Source organism: Jaculus jaculus, chromosome 7, assembly GCF_020740685.1.
Source record: "Jaculus jaculus isolate mJacJac1 chromosome 7, mJacJac1.mat.Y.cur, whole genome shotgun sequence".
Lineage (NCBI taxonomy): Eukaryota > Metazoa > Chordata > Mammalia > Rodentia > Dipodidae > Jaculus > Jaculus jaculus.
In genome coordinates, this window is record NC_059108.1 from 112,673,566 (window position 1) to 112,691,609 (window position 18,044).

General features: G+C 42.4%; 2 protein-coding genes across 2 annotated transcripts in view; one reads left to right on the top strand and one right to left on the bottom strand.

Annotated features, from left to right (window-relative positions):
• Positions 1-11,257: 11,257 nt before the first annotated feature.
• The window catches only part of Armh4 (armadillo like helical domain containing 4), a 114,967-nt gene continuing 108,180 nt past the window's right edge, over positions 11,258-18,044 (bottom strand). Inside the window, exons 4-5 of the mRNA XM_045155578.1 lie at positions 11,906-12,040; positions 11,258-11,657 (exon numbers count right to left, since the gene is read on the bottom strand). Coding sequence (XP_045011513.1) covers positions 11,589-11,657; positions 11,906-12,040 — 204 coding nt within the window. The 3' untranslated portion in view covers positions 11,258-11,588. The remainder of the gene's footprint in view (positions 11,658-11,905; positions 12,041-18,044) is intronic.
• Positions 16,496-17,546, top strand: LOC123462068 (G patch domain-containing protein 11). The gene has a single exon (XM_045153895.1). It carries the CDS (start codon positions 16,574-16,576, stop codon positions 17,363-17,365), a length of 792 nt encoding a protein of 263 aa, XP_045009830.1. The 5' UTR covers positions 16,496-16,573; the 3' UTR covers positions 17,366-17,546.

Here is an 18,044-nt window from a genome sequence, read left to right on the forward strand (position 1 = left end):
AAGGGGGCGCACATGTCTGGAGTTCATTTGCAGTGGCTAGAGGCCCTGGCGTGCCCATTCCCCCCCCCCCTCTCTCTCTCTCTCTCTGTCCTCTTTCTCTGTAAAATAAATAAAATATTTTTAAAAGAATCTTAAGCCGGGTGTGGTAGTGCATGCCTTTAATCCCAACACTCAGGAGGCAGAGGTAGAAGGATCACTGTGAGTTCAAGGCCACCCTGAGACTCCATAGTGAATTCCTGGCCAGTCTGGGCTAGAGTGAGACCCTACATCCAAAAACAAAACAAAAAAATCTTAAAAACTTTTCCCATAGGCTTAGGTGTTTAAACACTTGGGCCCCAGCTGATGCTGTTTTGGGGAAGGTTGTGGAATATTTAAGAGGTTAAAAAGCCTGGTTGGAAAAAAAGTGGGTCACTGGGGCTTATAAACCTTGAGGTTTTATAATCCAGCCCCTCTTCCTGTTGCTCTCTGCTTCCTGACTCTGGCTGGCATATGACAAGCCAGCTTGCTATGCCTTCCCTACCACAGGAAGTATGCTCTTGAAACACAAGGCAAAACAAACCCTTTCCTTCCTTAAGTTGCTTCTTGTCAGGTACTTGGTCACAAGAGGAAGTAAGTAAGTACTACAGTCACCGACCTCATTGGGTTTTGGTGGATCATTAAGTGAACTACTTGTCTATGTTCAGCACAGAGCACAGCTCATGGCCCAAAGCCAGAGCTTGGTAAGCATTCAAGATCTCTCTTACTGCTACATTTAAAAGGCTGAATTTCATTAAGTTTTTGGGTTTTTTTTTTAATTCACATTTGATTTACATAGTACCAAACTAAGCTATGGGTCATTTAGTTTCCAAAAGTAACTTAAAAGTCTCATCATTTATAGTAGGGCATAAATAATACTCTAGTTCTTTAATTTACAGCTGTCTTGGCATGAGTCCAAACCTTAAACAGGAACAGAAATGTATTCTATAGAAGAGTCAGCCAAGCAGACTGCCAAATGCTTAATCCCATCTTACATTTTTATTTATTTATTAGCAACAGAGAAGGGGGGGGAGAAGAATGAGCACACCAGGGCCTCCAGCCACTGAAAACGAACTACAGACTCATGCGCCACCTTATGCATCTGGCTTAGGTGGGACCTGGATAATCAAACCTGGGTCCTTAGGCTTCACAGGCAAGTGCCTAACTGCTAAGCCACCTCTCCATTTTAATTGGAGAGGTTAAGCCTATTTTAATCTAATAGCACTTTATGAACAAGAACTTGGTTTCATGCCCAAAGACTATATTTTTAAATAAAGCTTAATATGTTGTGTTATATATTATTATTATGTTCTATTAATTTTAGCTCCTATATGAAAAAAAAAAACTGGAGAAGAGTGAGCTAACAGAAATTTTTTCAAAAGGCTTGGTCATGGCTTGGGAGATGGCTTAGCCAGTAAAGCATGAGGACATAAGTGCAATCTCCATGTAAAAGCCAAGCATGGTGGTATACACCTATAATCCAGTGTTGGAGGGGGACATAAGGATTCCAGGGCTTGCTGGCTAGCTTGTATAGCCAAGTTGTTGGGTCCAGGGTTCATCAAGAGACTCTGTCTCAAAAAAATAATACAGAGGAGAGGCACTGTGGAAGACATCAATGTTGGCCTATGACCTCAACATGCGCAAGCACGTGTACACACACACACACACACACACACACACACGCACGCACGCACGCACGCAAAAAGTCTTGATCCAAAGGATTGCAGTGTCTCATTAACTGTTATTAAAGACATGGTTTTTCTAAAGATACATGGAATTCAAATAGTAAAGCATTACTTAGTAAGACATGAATCCCATTAAGTTAGTTGGTAGCCAGGCATTGCAGTGCATGCCTCTCATTTTGGCTCCAGGATATAAGGCAGGAGGATCAGTAATGAGATTAAAGCCAGCCTGGACTAAATAGTGATTTCCCCAGCTGAAAAAGAGTAATAATAATCTTGAACCCACCATCATTTGAATCATTTGAGCTAAACATTAACTTAAAAGTGTCTAGTGGAGACTAATGGAGAGAGGGAGGGGATATGATGGAGAGCAGAGTTGTGATGGGGAAAGTGGGGGAGGGGAAGGAAATATGGTTTATTGCCTGTAAGTAAGAAGTTGTCAAGAATGTGTGTGTTTGTGTGTGTTTAGTGGGGGAAAACAAGGAGCCCTAACTCCTGTTTTCTCATGGACAAACAGAAGAAAGCAATGGACAGAACAGTGCGCATCTGCTAGCTTAACATTAGCCAAGTGAAATCACATGTAGAAAATATGAAATGCTTAAAAGAATAAATGACACAAAAAAATGCCAATTAGATTCAAGGGAGTTGAACCAAAAAAAAAAAAAAGCCTTTAATCAATTTAGGTCACTTCAGTTAGCATCCTTTTCTCCAGCATCTCTCACAATACCACACATTATCTACCCTTATGGTTATTCAGTCTTACTGCTAATTAACAGAGCTTACAATCTTTACTTTGAGGAAAGAGCAGAGAGAAGACAGCACTGTCTATCCCTTGGGGGAACAAGAAAATGACCTTTGAATGGATGTTCTGGTTACAAAGACACTGCCTTTCAACTGTATCTTCATTTATATCATATGGAAGCATCTTGAGCGATGTGGACAGTCATGAGCCAAATAAACCTTGTTAACGATGAAACACAGCTTGTTCATTCCAACACAAATGCAGGTTTTCATGAGCTCTTTTTGTTTAAGATGACCATAGGAAACTGTAGCCACAAGGAGGTAGTAAAATAGTATGCAAAGTATAGTTAAAATATTGTGTAAAATTAAAAGTACATGCAGACAACAAGTCATAAATACACAGAAATAATACATTAGAAAAATACAGACCAAACTGTTAACAACAGTGAACTCTGGGCAGGGGCGGAAGGGGGAGAACTGCCGTGGCTTAGATTTCCTTCAGTGTTCCTCTGCATTTCCCCAATCCTGCGCTGTTGTCACGGAGGCCCTCCAGAAGCCAGCCTTGCGTGGATATGCCACCATGAAACCTGTTTTACTTTCCATATGCAGAGGGAAGAAAGGTACTTGATAATTGTCCAAAACTGTCAAAAAAAAAAAAATGTCCTAGAAACCACTCATCACTGAGAAATAGGGTCTGTGTGGCTCGTGCAACTCTCCAAATCCACACATCCGACACTGACAGCGTCCCCATAAGCCTGGGCTTGACAGAGACGCTCTGTGGACTTGCTTTCAAGAAAAACTTATACAAAGTGAGCTAACTTGAGCCCAGAACGACAAAAATCACTTGTTCTCTCTAATACGTGCATCGTAACTTCAATGTTTGTATGTATGTAAATAAAGGGTTGTGTTAGGGGCTACGATTCTAGATAGGAGGAAAGGGCAAAAGAAAATGTGTAAAATATGAAAGCAGGAAGAAAGCTGAGCGGGAGAGTAGGGCACATGAGGAAGGGAGGGAAGAGAGAAGAAGAGAAACAAAAATAGTTTCTATGAAAACATCTTAATGAATTCTAGTGCTTGATAAGTTTATAAAAATTGTAATAAAGGAAAACAAGATGCCAGGCTGGGGATGTTGCTCCATTGGTGAATGCTTGCCTAGAATGCACAAATACCAGGACTCCATCCCCAGCACCCCTTAACCTGGACATGGTGGTGCACTCTGGAAACTCCAGCACCTAGGGAGATGGAGGAAGGAGGGTCAAGGCCATCTTGACTACACAGGGAGTTAGAAGGCGGCCTGGGATACATGAGACCCTGTTTCAGAAGGAATGAAAGGAAGAAAGGAAGAAAGAAGGAAGGAAGGAAGGAAGGAAGGAAGGAAGGAAGGAAGGAAGGAAGGAAGGAAGGAAGGAAGGAAGGAAGGAAGGAAGGAAAAAAAAGTAGTGAGCTTTGGTTCCCATGCCAAAGAGTAAGAAACTCATTAGCCATTATACACCAAGGGAGTCAACCAGATCCAAGACAGTAGCTCACACCTCAGGTACAACCTGTCCCTGGAATACTTAAAAGGATTGTCACCAGTGTTCAATAGAAGCTTTATTGAAGGTAGACGTTTCTCTGGCACCTAGCGTGGAAAGTCACAGAGCCTAAACACCCGCACACATACATTTTAGAAAGTTAAAGCCGCCGACACATCTTTGCAGGCATACTGGCTATTTTCTCAGACTTGTACTTTCTGGGATGGCCTCCCAACAGAGTCCGGGGTGGCTAAAGAGCCCCAAAAGGTCAGCTCCACCCGCTGGCTCCTTTCCTCGTCTCCACGTCTAACCAATCCTCAGCCCTTCCTTTAGCTGCCTCTGAGGATCTCTCCTCTCTCCGCACAGTCACCCCCTCACCTCGGTCAGGACCAGTCATCGCTCACCAGCCTGACCTGGACTGGTGTACCTAAGTCCAGATTTCATCCACGCCATGACCTCGACCCTGACCATATCACTTCTCAGCATCACACCCTCCCCGTGAGCTCTGGTTATTTGCAAATCAAGTCTCAAGTCCTTGTCTTGACCTTGAAGACCCTTTGGATATTTCTGACCACATACTTTCCTTACCATAACAACTATCCCTCCCCTAGCAGCTCCAGGACACCAGTCATGTTTCACTATGTGATGAATTTTCCATGATCTCTCACCCCATGTGGTTCAAGCAAGCAACCAATCATCCTCTTTACTGACTAACCCCTACACGCCCTTTTGGCCCCAGATTTGATGTTACTTGCTCTGGAAAGACACCCCCATCTTTTCAGTAAAGATGTTTGCTTCTTTTCTGGATCCCATAGAGCCTAGGATGAGATTGCCCATTGACTCTCTCCCCTCCGAGTCCATAAATTCTTCCTGGTCCTGGGCTATATGTCTTGCTACTCTTGTTCCCCCAACACTTAGTGCAAAGCCCAGCACACAAGAGGCATTTAATGAATACTGATTCAGAAAGCTATCACACGTTCTTGCTTACCAGAGAATCTCCAGCCATCTCACCCCTATAGTTAGTTGTTTGTTCATTCATAAGGGCTTCATGAATGTCCTGGGCCTTTGAAATCTTATTGGTTCAGTTATAAAACCATTTTGTATTTTTCCTCTTTTTCTTCCTCTTTATATGGAGGGAAAATGACCAGTGAGGGGTTTGTATTAAAATTCCTTCCATGGAGACTAACTTACAATTTTCTAGGGGTAGATTTTAGTATTGTCTACCACCACAGAAGTGGCAAAACATTTCAAATGCTACTGGGCCCTTCCTTGACTTTCATTCTAGTTAAAAATAAAACCCTGGGATGCACAGGACACGGTTCGTGCGAAGACTCAACTTCCCTATACTTACATTCTTCCTTCGAGACCTGAGCAGGTGATCGCTCCACCTCAACTCAACTGACGGAATAATCCAAGTGGGCATTCACTTTGCCTGATGTTTTCTTGCAGTCTATTCCTGTATCTGTGAACTTTACAAAGAAAGTGAGAAAGGGATTTCCTTATTGATAATATAAGTTCTCCTTCTATTTATACTCCTTTTCAAGCCTTCTATTCACATTCCATAAGAGATTAAACTTCTCAGAAATATCAATCTTGATCTTCATGTCTGGAGACTACAGTCTTGGAGTGAGAACTTATACTCCACATGACGAATTTGCTACATGATTCTGCAGTATATTTTATTAGTGGTTACCACTTGCATTAGTGCTCCTGCTACTTATTGAGGGAGAAAATACAACGTTCACTTTATGCAGCACAAGATTTGACAGTTTACTTCAATAGTTCTGCAATTTTAAGTAAACTAGAATGAGAGAACACATGAGTTGTTTCTTTGTCCTTTTGCTACTATTTCTATCCTTCCTTTCTTCCTGATTTTTTTTGTCAAATATGCGCATAATAGAAGCTTGGGGGCTGGAGAGATGGCGTAGCGGTTGAGCGCTCGCCTGTGAAGCCTAAGGACCCCGGTTCGAGGCTCGGTTCCCCAGGTCCCACGTTAGCCAGATGCACAAGGGGGCGCACGCGTCTGGAGTTCGTTTGCAGAGGCTGGAAGCCCTGGCGCGCCCATTCTCTCTCTCCCCCTCTATCTGTCTTTCTCTCTGTGTCTGTCGCTCTCAAATAAATAAATAAATAAAATTTAAAAAAAAATAGAAGCTTGGATTAATAAAGGAGTAGATATATCCCATTACTCAAATGGAATACTCCCAATGCATAACAGGGTTTACAAAATAAAAGCTGATTTTTTTTTCTTTTCCATGAAGAAATTAAACAACAGGATGACGTTCCCAGCCATGCTGACTGCCGAGATTTGTAATTATCACAAAAACATAATTAAATGTCTCTCCTTAGTCCATCCCCAGCTTGACAGTCTAGTAGCTATCCCAGAAAGGAGGTGTGAGTGATATGACGGTGGTAAATATGCAAATATGGAACTTTTATTAAGCAGTACCATGATTTTGTTTGCAATTTATTTCCTATTCCTGGAAGTTTACATTCAGTCGTTTGAAGTTTATGCGGTTAAGGAAGATACTTAGCTGAGCATAATTTCATTTTAAATAACCAAGCAACTTCCATCTCCTCATTCATCTTGCACTTTAATTCCTTCCCAACCATATTCATGCTACTTGGTAGAGAGTAATTCTCTTTGATGGAAAAGATGGAAGTGAAATGGGTTTGTGTAGCTTTACAGCCCCTTCTCCTGCTAATGCTAACAACGGCTCTTCTCACAGCCTTAATTATTTTTCTTTTTTTAAACTAAATGCTTTTTTTTTATTTTTTTGTTCATTCATTTATTTATTTATTTGAGAGTGACAGACACAGAGAGAAAGGCAGATAGAGACAGAGAGAGAGAGAATGGGCACGCCAGGGCCTCCAGCCACTGCAGACAAGCTCCAGATGTGTGCGGCCCCTTGTGCATCTGGCTAACCTGGGTCCTGGGGAATGGAGCCTCGAACCGGGATCCTTAGGCTTCATAGGCAAGCGCTTAACCACTAAGCCATCTCTGCAGCCCCTTAATTATTTTTCTAAGCATCCTTCCACCCATTAAGAAATTCGGCCTCCTCTAGCACACTGTACTTTTTGAACCATTTTTAATTTCTGCCTTATATTATGATTTTTCTTCCATTTTCTTCCACTCATTTTCCTTTCCTTGTTACCATTCCTTCACAGGATGAGAGAGAAAGAGGAAGGGAGAAGAGAGAAGAAGAAGAGAGAGATTGCTTTCTTCCCTTGTAATCGTGCCTTTATGGTCAAAACAAAGCCTGTCTTGTCAAAAGGCCACACAACTATAAGCTCATGCCAAATAATGCATCTTATTTCCAAAAGCTGCTTCTTAGCAACAGGCAGGAACGCTGATTATCCACAACCACAGAATTCATAAGACCTGTAGATGACCTGATGTTTCTCCCCACCCAGGTTCTGGATATGATTCCAAATAAAGTGTTTCATTTGAACTTCCACAAGAAGAAGACACCCAGAGTCACAGAGAAAAGAAAGCCCAGGCATGTAAAACACCTCATATTACTCCATGATATTTTCACTACTACAACATCATTTTAAGTGTAAGCCTTGAAAATACTTAAAGTCTTGAAATGGGGGCTGACTGTGCAGCCCAGTGGTAGGGTACTTGCCGAGCATGCAGGGAGGTGTGAGTTTGATCCCAGGACCACAAAAAAAGAAATGAAATCATAACATGAAGAGACAGTTTTTATTGGCTACGCTGCAGTGACTCTAAAAATGTTCAGAAACTTTGTTTTCATTTTCCTCACAGCATTCTTGGCAAAAGAGGTACAGGTACGTTAAGAAAGTGTTTCTGGAAATCTCCCTTTGAGGCAATGCGTGAGCTGCAGCCAAGGCTGAAGCATTGCTAAGGGAAATCTGTTACCCTGGGATACTAATTAACTCCAAATATTGCATATAAATTCAGCCAGCAGCTATTTAAGAAGCAGCTTACAGAAGACATAAAAAAAAAAAAAGTTAAAGCAGTTGAAAAGAAAAATATTGTCTTCTGATTACAGGGGAAAAAATGGCATCAGGGGCATGACAGAACTCCCTTTCTCTTCATCCCAGCCTTCCATTCTTTTTTCTGGCAGCTTCCACCTTTTCTCTTTGCTTTGCTTTTCCTTTCTCTCCCATGATTCTGACAGATATGATTTATTAGAGGGTATGACTAGGGAACGTGTCTTTTCCCAAAGGATTCTCCTCTCCCTTATCTCTTTTTCTTGTGGTAAAAACATATGGACATGATATCTCCCATCTTAACAATGTTTTTAAATATTTTATTTATTTATTTCCAAGCAGAGGGAGATAGAAAGGGAGAAGAGAGACAGGCAGAGAGACTGGGCATGCCTGGGTCTCCAGCCACTGCAAAGGAACTCCAGATGAATGTGTCACTATGTGCATCTGGCTTTACGTGGGTACTGGGGAATTGAACCAGGGTCAGGCTTTGCAGGCAAGTGCCTTAACTGCACAGCCATCTCTCCAGGCCCCATCTTAAAAGAATTTTAAGTGTATAACACAGCATTGTCATCTATAGGTACTATGCTGTATAGCAGATCTCTAGGATCTATATATCATGCATGGTTGAAACTTTACACCAATTGACCAACAACTCCCCCAGGTCTTCCCCAATCCCTGGAAACCACCATTCCACCTCCGCTTCTGAGTTTGCCCTCTTTGGCTACCTCATACCGCTGGGCTCCTGCAGTGTTGGTCCTTGTGTGACTAGCTAATTTTACGGGTCATACAGTCCCTCCAAGCCCACGCATGCTATCACAAGGACAGGATGGCTTTCTTTTTAACGCTGAATTGTCTATTGTATGCACATGCCACATTTTCTCTATCCAGGTGTTTAAATGGGTTTCTACAGAAGAAATCTACTGTGATCCAAGCAAGCACTCTCTCTTTAAACAGCAGTGTGTGCCAGAAGGCGCGGCAGAGATACCTGCTTAAGCCTCAATTCACACACACGTCATCTTCATGCGTGTGAATTGTGGCTGTTACTGGTAATGTTATTATACTTTAGTTGGAAGAGACAATCTATTAGCCCTGATCTAATTGAAGGCTATATATTGAGTCCCTCAAGCATGGCTGGCCAGCAGTACTGCTGAACTAACGGACCCTACTGTATATTTCCTATGCACAATTCTCCAAGAGTACAAACAATAGCGCCACCTTATTAGCATGCTCACCGACTGCAGCCTGAGAACCACTTGAAAAGCAGCCCTTACGCAACAGCAGGCTGGCTTTATTCAGGAAGTTACAAATTACCTATGAATGTCCTGATTTTGACTCTATTTTTAAAATCTGACCTTGAGTCAATCTGCCACTTGCTAACTTCTATTTACCTCCACAAAACTCTCCATCGATCTTTACTAATTTCACACATTTGCTTACTTTTCCTGGCCAAAAAAAAAAAAAAATTAAAATTATTCAATGGAAACATTTTTGTGGGCCCATCATTCAGGAGTAAAATCTAGGAACTTTTCTCTATTCATTTCCTAGAGATGATAACTGTAATTCCTGTTGGAGGAAAGAATTTGCGTGAGGCATTAGTAAAACATCACTCACCATTCATTTAATAAAGACAGAAATTAGTACTAAACGGGACTGGGGAGATGACTCAACGGGTAGGAACGCTTGCCATGCAAGCATGAGTTCAAACATAAAAGGCAGGGCCTCGGTGCATACACCTGTAACCCTAACCTTGAAGGGTGACAGACACGTGAGGATTGCTGGGCTCCCTAAGCAGCCAGCATAACTAAAACATGGTGCTTTTCATCTCAGAGAAATCAGGCGTCACTGAGTGTCCTCCTGTGAACTTCACATGTGTACAAGGGTCACACACATGGGCATGCGCTGTACACGTATCACACACACCAGAAAAAGAAAAAAATTAATTGCTACTCAATGTTCCTTGACTAAGCAGCTGCTCCCTTAGAACCTTGATTTTAAAGAACAACCTCAAAATGTCATTGTTTCTTCCAAAGTGTGTAGAAAGGGGCACTAAAGACAGGGTGCATAATCTTGAGTCCAAGGGGGACCCCATGCTGATTCTCCACAGGTATAACTCTCAATAATCCTTTCTCTTCTCTGCTTCAGTTCCATCTTTGGTCGAATGGAAAAACTGAAGCATCTGTCCTACCTTTACCTTATCCAGCAGCTACGAAGAATAATGAGACTCTCCTTGGTCACAGCAAAGCAGGCGCTAATGAATATAAACCAGTTCTCCATAGTAACAGTATTATTAGCAACCTTTATCCTTCCATGGAAATCAGCCAAGTCACTACTCTACAATTCAAGAAACTACAAGTCTCAAATACTCAGATCCAAACAGGGTAAGTAAATGCTTCATTTGACATAGGACAGTCCCCATCATGGACACTATGAGGAAGGCTGATTTTCCACAATGCTCCTTTCTGTACTAGGGCTCTGACCACTAGGCCTCCTTCTACCAGAGAAGGTCTGTTTTGTTTTGTTTTTTTCTTTTTCTAATAAAGCCCAAAAAAGACCAATGGTGGCCCACTTCTTCCATAGCCAAGACCATGATATGGAAAGCCAATGTTCTGAATTGTTCACACATAAACCAAATGGCAGGAAGAAATGCCTGGAGAGCTTAGCTATCCTCATCTCGGTTTCTTCCTCATTTCTTCTTGGCAAACTCAAATAGTTTACAAAAGACTATCTCAATGATAGCCAGTTAAGAATCTATTGATAGACTTGTTGGACCACTTAAGACAGTAAGAATACATGAAGATTAAGAAGTCACTTAATGCATTGTTTCTGATGCATTTTTCCTTGCCAACAATGAGAATAAGACAGAGGGTGGACAAAAAAAAAGAAAACCTGCTGGGCATGGAGGCGCACGCCTTTAATCGCCGCATTCTGGGAGGCAGAGGTAGGAGGATCGCTGTGAGTTCGAGGCCACCCTGAGACTATTTAGTGAATTCCAGGTCAGCCTGAGCTAGAGTGAGACCCTCAAAAAAAAAAAAAAAGAAAGAAAGAAAGAAAGAAAACTAAGAGGTTGGAGTGCTTAGGGCCAGATACACACAAATATCCATGTAATTCTAATGTTCTGAGAGATCTTAACAACAACAACAAAAAAAAAAAAGTCATTCCAAGTTGATTCTAGTTTTGGTTCGAATGTAGGGTGTACCCTCACCCACAAGCTGACCATTTCAAGAAGAAGGTAGGGCATAGTCATGAGTAGCTTGCTAATCTCTTGTAAAGATTTCTGCTTCAAAGTCAAGTGTGCCTTAAAGGCTACAGTCATTGACTTCAGCCAGGAAATCCAAACTGAAGAAAAGACAGTGGAAAAGTACAAAATATTTACTGTGCCTAACTCAGCTATTCCTACTGGACAACACATGTGTTGTGTGTTTCTAAATGACAGCCCATGGTGAGGGGACGCTCACTACAGAATGGCCGAACACTGTGTGTTACATTTAGTTTACAGCATGCCTCTTCTGGTCCGTGCAAGAAAAACCTACTATCCAACAGATGCTAGGACCGGACCGAAGGCCTGGTAGTAGCAAGGTGGCAAGATAGTGTTCTTTTCTTTTCTTTTCTTTTCTTCCTTTCTTGCTTTTTGTCCCAAAAGAAAAATAAAATATCATTGACTATCCCAATTAGCCCCAAGTCCAATTCAAAATTCATCTTCAGAGCTGTCAGCCAAGAGCATCACTCGATCTTGCATGCTGTTGAATTCTCTCTGCTAGAGAAAGAAAACAGAAAAAGCATTAAACCCTCTGCAAAGCTGAGACGCAAGACCACTGGAAAAGACAGTCACCAAAGAAGCCGAGGCACCAGCCGGCAGCTAATCCGCACCAGCAAACCACCACCGGCCACGTCAACATTGCCCACGCACCATTAGCTATGCCCGCCCTCCGTGCTTTCTTAAGCAAATTAGATAAGCAAACATGTTCTGTGACTGACAAGGATTCACTCTGGGTACTTCAATACCTTTCTTTTATGCCTTTTGAAGCCGTTTCTTCTTCGGCGATTCATCACTTTAATGCTGTAGAGTGCTGCCAAGATGAACAGGGCACCTGCTATGCCAACCCCGACGGGCACCAGCATTCCAGACATGTAGCCGGCCTGAGAGGACACAGAGCAGACCGTGAGGCCCTGGGTTCCTCGCCTCTGCTTCGTGGCAGCAGGCTTCAAGACGTGATGAATCCCTGTGCCTGCTTTGTTATTTATAAGCTAAAACCCAACCTAGAACACTTGTTATTTGCAGGAAGAAAACAAAGGAGGGAAAGGAATGATTGCTTTCTGAATATTTCAAATACTTAGATGTATTCAGGCAAGTCAGGCAGACCTACTGGCCCCTCCAGACACTGCCAATGCACATTTGTCAACATCAATTTTTGATGACAGAAATATAATTTATATTAAACATGGATGAATTGGGTTTGGAGAATGCTATTAAAATGCTATAAATTGGAAATAGCCTAACTCAAAGTGTCAAGGGATTGGAGTGTCCTCTGGAATACTATGTTCCTTGGATGGTAAAAAAGGATCCTGACAGTCCTGACAGTTTCTTTCTCTCTTTCTCTCTCTTCCTCCCTCTCTCCCTCTCCCTCTCTTCTTTATTTTCTCTGACTCTTCTCCCTCAGCCTCCTCTCCTCTCCTCTTCCTCCTCCTCCTCTTCCTTCTTCTTCTTTCTCTCTCTCTCTCTCTCTGTATTACAATAAGAAAGGCAACATAAAATGTTTATGAGTAAAGGTAAGACTGTGGAAACAGTACAGAAAAGCATCTGCAAAGAAAAGAAGAGGGAAGTTGGATGTTGGAGCTTAGGCAGGAAGACAAGGAGAAAATCCACACCTGAAATGACTGGGTTGATATCTGTGGGTGGAATACTGCACCCAGTAGGGAGTGTCTCCAGTCTTGAAAACAAGTAGCGGCTGAAGGGGGGCAAAGACCACTGCCAGCGACGTCCCAAGGAGTCTGGAGGTAACAGGCTTATATTTCGAGCACCCCCAACAGTTACTGTGAAGAGTTCAGTCCCAAGAATACAGCATGAGCCCCGCATACCCCTGGGTTTGAGTACATAGCTCAGGACCCACCCACACTCAGGGAGAAGCCGGTGTGCTGAGGGGGTCCCTGCAATAACACTCTGGGAGGGCTGCAGAGTCCTTTTGTGGGAGAATACAGATATGGGCTTATGTTCCCAGGAGCCTATCCATGCATGACAGTTACAAAATTTAAAAGCTGGCAAGTAGACAGATATTACTTGGGAAGGGACATAAAGCTCAGCAGTTATTTAACTATTCCTGTTTTATTTTATTTTTACTTTTATTTATTTATTAGAGTCAGATATAGTGGGAAAGACAGAGTGAGTGAGAATGGGCACACTAGGGCTTCCAGCCACTGCAAACAAACTCCAGATGCGTGCGCCCCCTTGTGCATCTGGCTAACATGGGTCCTGGGGAATTGAACCTGGATTCTTTAGCTTTGCAGGCAAGGGGCCTTAATGGCTAAGCTATCCCTCCAGCCCTATTTAACTATTTCTTAAATTTCTAATCTAGCACGAGCTGTTTCCAGTATCTCTCGGAGTGAGTCAGAGAGAGAGAATAAAAATTTCCAAAAAGTGCTGAAGCTTGCACTTAGTGAAGCTCTCCTGACGTTTCTAGATGCATATGAGAGGAGCAGACAAGAACTTCCAAAGCTGCAGCACCCCCCTCTGGGTTCAGCTGCCTCCCTCACAGGTCTTCCTCCCAGAGTCTGAAGTTAGAGCAAGACATGGAATTTTTTCACCAGCATGGAAAGTGTTTTACCCTGAGAAACAAAGCCCAGTCATTTTCCAACAAATTAATATGCCTTGTAGAAGCCCAATTTTTTTTCTAAAGTTCTCATGGAACTGCTTAAGGTTTATTAAAACTCTGGAATTAGGGCTAGAGAGATGGCTTAGCGGTTAAGTGCTTGCCTGTGAAGCCTAAGCACCCCGGTTCGAGGCTCAACTCCCTAGGACCCACATTAGCCAGATGCATAAGGGGGCGCACGTATCTGGAGTTCGTCTGCAGTGGCTGGAGGCCCTGGTGCGCCCATTCTCTCTCTCTCTCTCTCTCTCTCTCTACCTGCCTCTTTCTCTGTCTGTTACTCTCAAATAAATAAATAAAAATAATAAACAAAAAATTTTTTTAACTCTGGAATTTTCCATGTTAGAAAACACTGAATGATAGAAAAGTAGTGCTTTCTCCAGAAATGTGGGTTTGTTTATAAATCATCAGTCTCAGTGCATATTTTATATTTTAAACATACACATGTATGTTTAAAATATGATGAATAAAAACTCTGGTGGCTAGCCTTTTCTGGGCTCTACATTCAGAGGACCAGATCCCACCTTTTGGAAGATCAATCTGACCAACTCCTCCATGGGCCACCTTCAGTTATCTAAGTTAATACACACCAGCAATGTGAATATTCCACCATGTGTTGCTCTTTTCAGATGTCCCCCCAAAAAATCTGGTTATGTATGCCTCTCCCCTTTTTGTCAGCCTTCACTTTTTCTTTTTAATGACATCTCCCTTGCTTTCAAACATCACAAGTAAATTCTAAGATGGGGCAAAGCAGTTCAATCCATCATCTTCAACGGGGCTGGAGAAATTAAAAGTTAAGGCACTTGCCTGCAAAGCCTAAGGACCCAGGTTCTACTCTTCAGATCCCATGTCAGCCAGATGCACAAAGGTGAGGCAAGTGCAAGGTCGCACATGCCCACCAGGTGGCACAAGCATCTGTATAGTTCAGTTGCAGTGGCTGAGGCCCTAGCACAATTCTCTCTCCCTCTCCCTCTCCCTCTCTCTCTCTCTCTCGCTCTCTCCTCTAAAATAATAAAATAATTTTTAAAAATTTTAAAAACTGACTAAGGGAGAAGAAGGCCTTACTCAGAACAGCCTATGATTTGCTTTCTTTCAGAAATGAAATTAAGATGGCATTCACAGATACATACATACATATACATATACTATATTTATATATAGTTTGTTTGTTTATTTGTTTTTCGAGGTACAGTTTCACTCTAGTCCAGGCTGACCTGGAATTAACTATGTAGTCTCAGGGTGGCCTCAAACTCACGGTGATCGTGTTGGGATTAAAAGCGTGAGCCACCACACCCGGCCACTTATATTTTTTAAGGCATATATTCTGTTCAGTACATTTTCTTTGTTCAAAATTACTGGCCTCCCAAATGACATCCTGATACAGTATAATTCCACTACTGTGTTTTTCCAATCAAGAACACATAATCTGGGCTAGAGTGATGGCTTAAGTTAAGGTGCTTGCCTGCGAAGCCTAAGGACCCAGGTTCAACTCCCCAGTACTCACATAAGCCAGATGCACAAGGTGGCGCATGCATCTGAAGTTCATTAGCAGTGGTTGGTGGCCCTGGGACATTCATTCTCTCTCTCTCTTTCTCTTCTCTCTCTGTCTCATAAGTAAATAAATAAATAAATAGAAACTGAGGAAACATTAAAATGAAATGCATTATGTGATCCTAGACTGAATCTTATACTAGAGGAGTAGATGCACTTAGAAAGGACACTTCTGGACTGTTGAAAAACTGCACTATGGATACCAAAGTACATAAATGTACCCTATCTGTGTTAAATGGGCTTGAGTTAGTAACTGCTCTAAGATTTGATGACAGAATTCCTTATTCTTGAGAAATACGCATTGAAGTATTAGGGGTCAATTGGCCATGATATAAACGACTTGTTCTCAAATGCTTCAGAAAAAAAAAAAAAAGGAGGGGGAGAATGTACAGCAAATAATCAATTGAAGGGTAAAATGTTAGCAGGCACATCCAGGCTAACAGTGGTAGAAGTATTCTTTGTGCTGGTTGTAGTCTTGTATCCTGCCCATAAATTTTAAATCAATTCCCAAAGAATCATTCAAACATTTAAGTAGATTACAAGTCAAAATCTGAGCAGCTATACTTGGTTTTGTACGCTTGGCTTGGGGATTTTCTTAGGAGAATACATTTGTTCAGAAACATCTATTGCGGAGAAAGCTTTAAGGAAACCACATGACACCTTGTGTGTCTCGAGACTACTGTATTGAGACAGTGCCTTTTTGATTTCTAAGCAGCAGTGGTTCTCCAACCACAGCATACAGCAGAATCACACAAGGCAGGCTGAAACAGACTACAGAGCCCTGTCCTAAGGGTTTCTGACTTAGTAGCCTAAGGTGGGGTCTGACAAGTTCAGATGACGCTGACCCAGACCACACCTTAAGATGCTGCTGTGAGATACAAACTGAGGCATTCACTTTCAGATGTTTTCTTAAAGCTTAAAGAAACAGGATAGTTTGGATGACTTAACAACATCACTGGTCCTTAATTATACAATCTAGTCATGTATCTTCAATTCTAAGAAGCAATTTTGACATCACAAAGATATTATGAATAGGTAGCTAAGATAAGCTTTGCCTAACAAGCATCACCAACTTGGGGACTTAACTAAAAAAGTTATGATTATTGAAATATATTGTCCTTCACTATCCCTCTCCCTTTTCTCTATGGCTAAAAAGCTTCCAGTTCGGGCTTGGGAACCGGGCCGCGGGCCGGTGGTCAGCCCCAGGCGGGCAGGCCATCGCTGGACAGTGCGGCCAGGTGTGCCGGCCCTTCATACCATGAAGTCGAACATGGAGGAAGAGGAGGACTACATGTCTGATTCCTTCATTAATGTCCAAGAAGATATTAGACCAGGAATCCCCATGCTGAGGCAGATCCGAGAAGCCCATCGAAAAGAAAAAAAGCAGCAAGAAGCTAACCTGAAAAGCAGGCAGAAGAGTTTAAAAGAGGAAGAACGGGAAAGACGTGACATTGGGTTGAAGAATGCACTAGGCTGTGAAAACAAAGGGTTTGCTTTGCTTCAAAAGATGGGGTATAAAAGTGGCCAGGCTCTTGGCAAGAGTGGAGGTGGTATTGTTGAACCAATTCCTCTCCATGTCAAAACAGGGAAAAGTGGCATAGGTCACGAATCATTATTAAAACGCAAAGCAGAGGAGAAATTAGAAAACCACAGAAGAAAGATGCACATGAGAAACCAAGCAGCAGAAAGAGCGACGGAAGACTTTCGGATGCGACTTAAAAATAAACAAGATGAAATGAGGCTGGAAGGAGATCTTAGAAGAAGCCAGCGAGCTTGTCAGCAGTTGGATGCCCAGAAGAATATTCAGGTTCCCAGGGAGGCATGGTACTGGTTAAGGCCTGAAGAGGAGGCTGAGGAAGAGGAAGAAGAAAAAGAGCAGGACGACGACGAATACCCGGGTGAAGACTTGAGTGTCCTGGAAAAATTACAGATACTGACTAGTTATTTAAGAGAAGAACATCTGTACTGTATTTGGTGTGGAACAGCCTATGAAGATAAAGATGACCTGTCTTCAAATTGCCCGGGACCAACCTCTGCAGATCATGACTAACACTGTTCCCAGTAAAGTAAAACTGTTAATGCCAGCGATGAAAGAAGCCCTTTGTATAATACTTTATCCTTTTTGTGCTTTGCAGATACGTTCTTTAGAACATAATTGTTCACTGACTTGAAAAGAAATGATTCAATGTCACTTGAGAACACAAATATCATAGACTTTGACAGTTACAGTTTATGGCTGTGTCATGATGCTTGTGGAGTTTAAGGACACCAACCATAGCTCTCTTACCACCCCCCAACCTTAGAACGCATTGGGGAATGAAGCATGGGAGACAGGAAAAGAAGAAAATGCCAACTTTAGGGCCAGAGATATAGTTCAGTGGTCGAGTGCCTGGCTAGCATGCACAAGGCCCAAGGTTCAATCCCAGCACCTCAACTTCAGCATTGCCAGCAGTGAAACTGAAGGACAGAACGTGGCTGACTTTTTCTCTGTTCAGATTCCCTAATATTTCTCCCTGATTGGAGAAAACCCTAGGTCTCTCTTCTGCCTCGTGGAAAAGAGGCTCACTTCTTGTATTTGGAGCATTCAGCTCTCAAAGGTAGGGAGTTCATCACGGGCCGAGCTGCACATACTCAGTTCTTTGTGTCACCTGTCAGAAGCAACACCTCTCCGCTGGATAGGGAAGGGTTCCGAGAGCTTGTTTCCATTCTTCTGTCTCCCCAAAAGCAGA

Bases quoted from the DNA above. Each gene is read 5' to 3' on its own strand.
- LOC123462068 (XM_045153895.1), top strand. From the start codon at position 16,574: ATGAAGTCGAACATGGAGGAAGAGGAGGACTACATGTCTGATTCCTTC.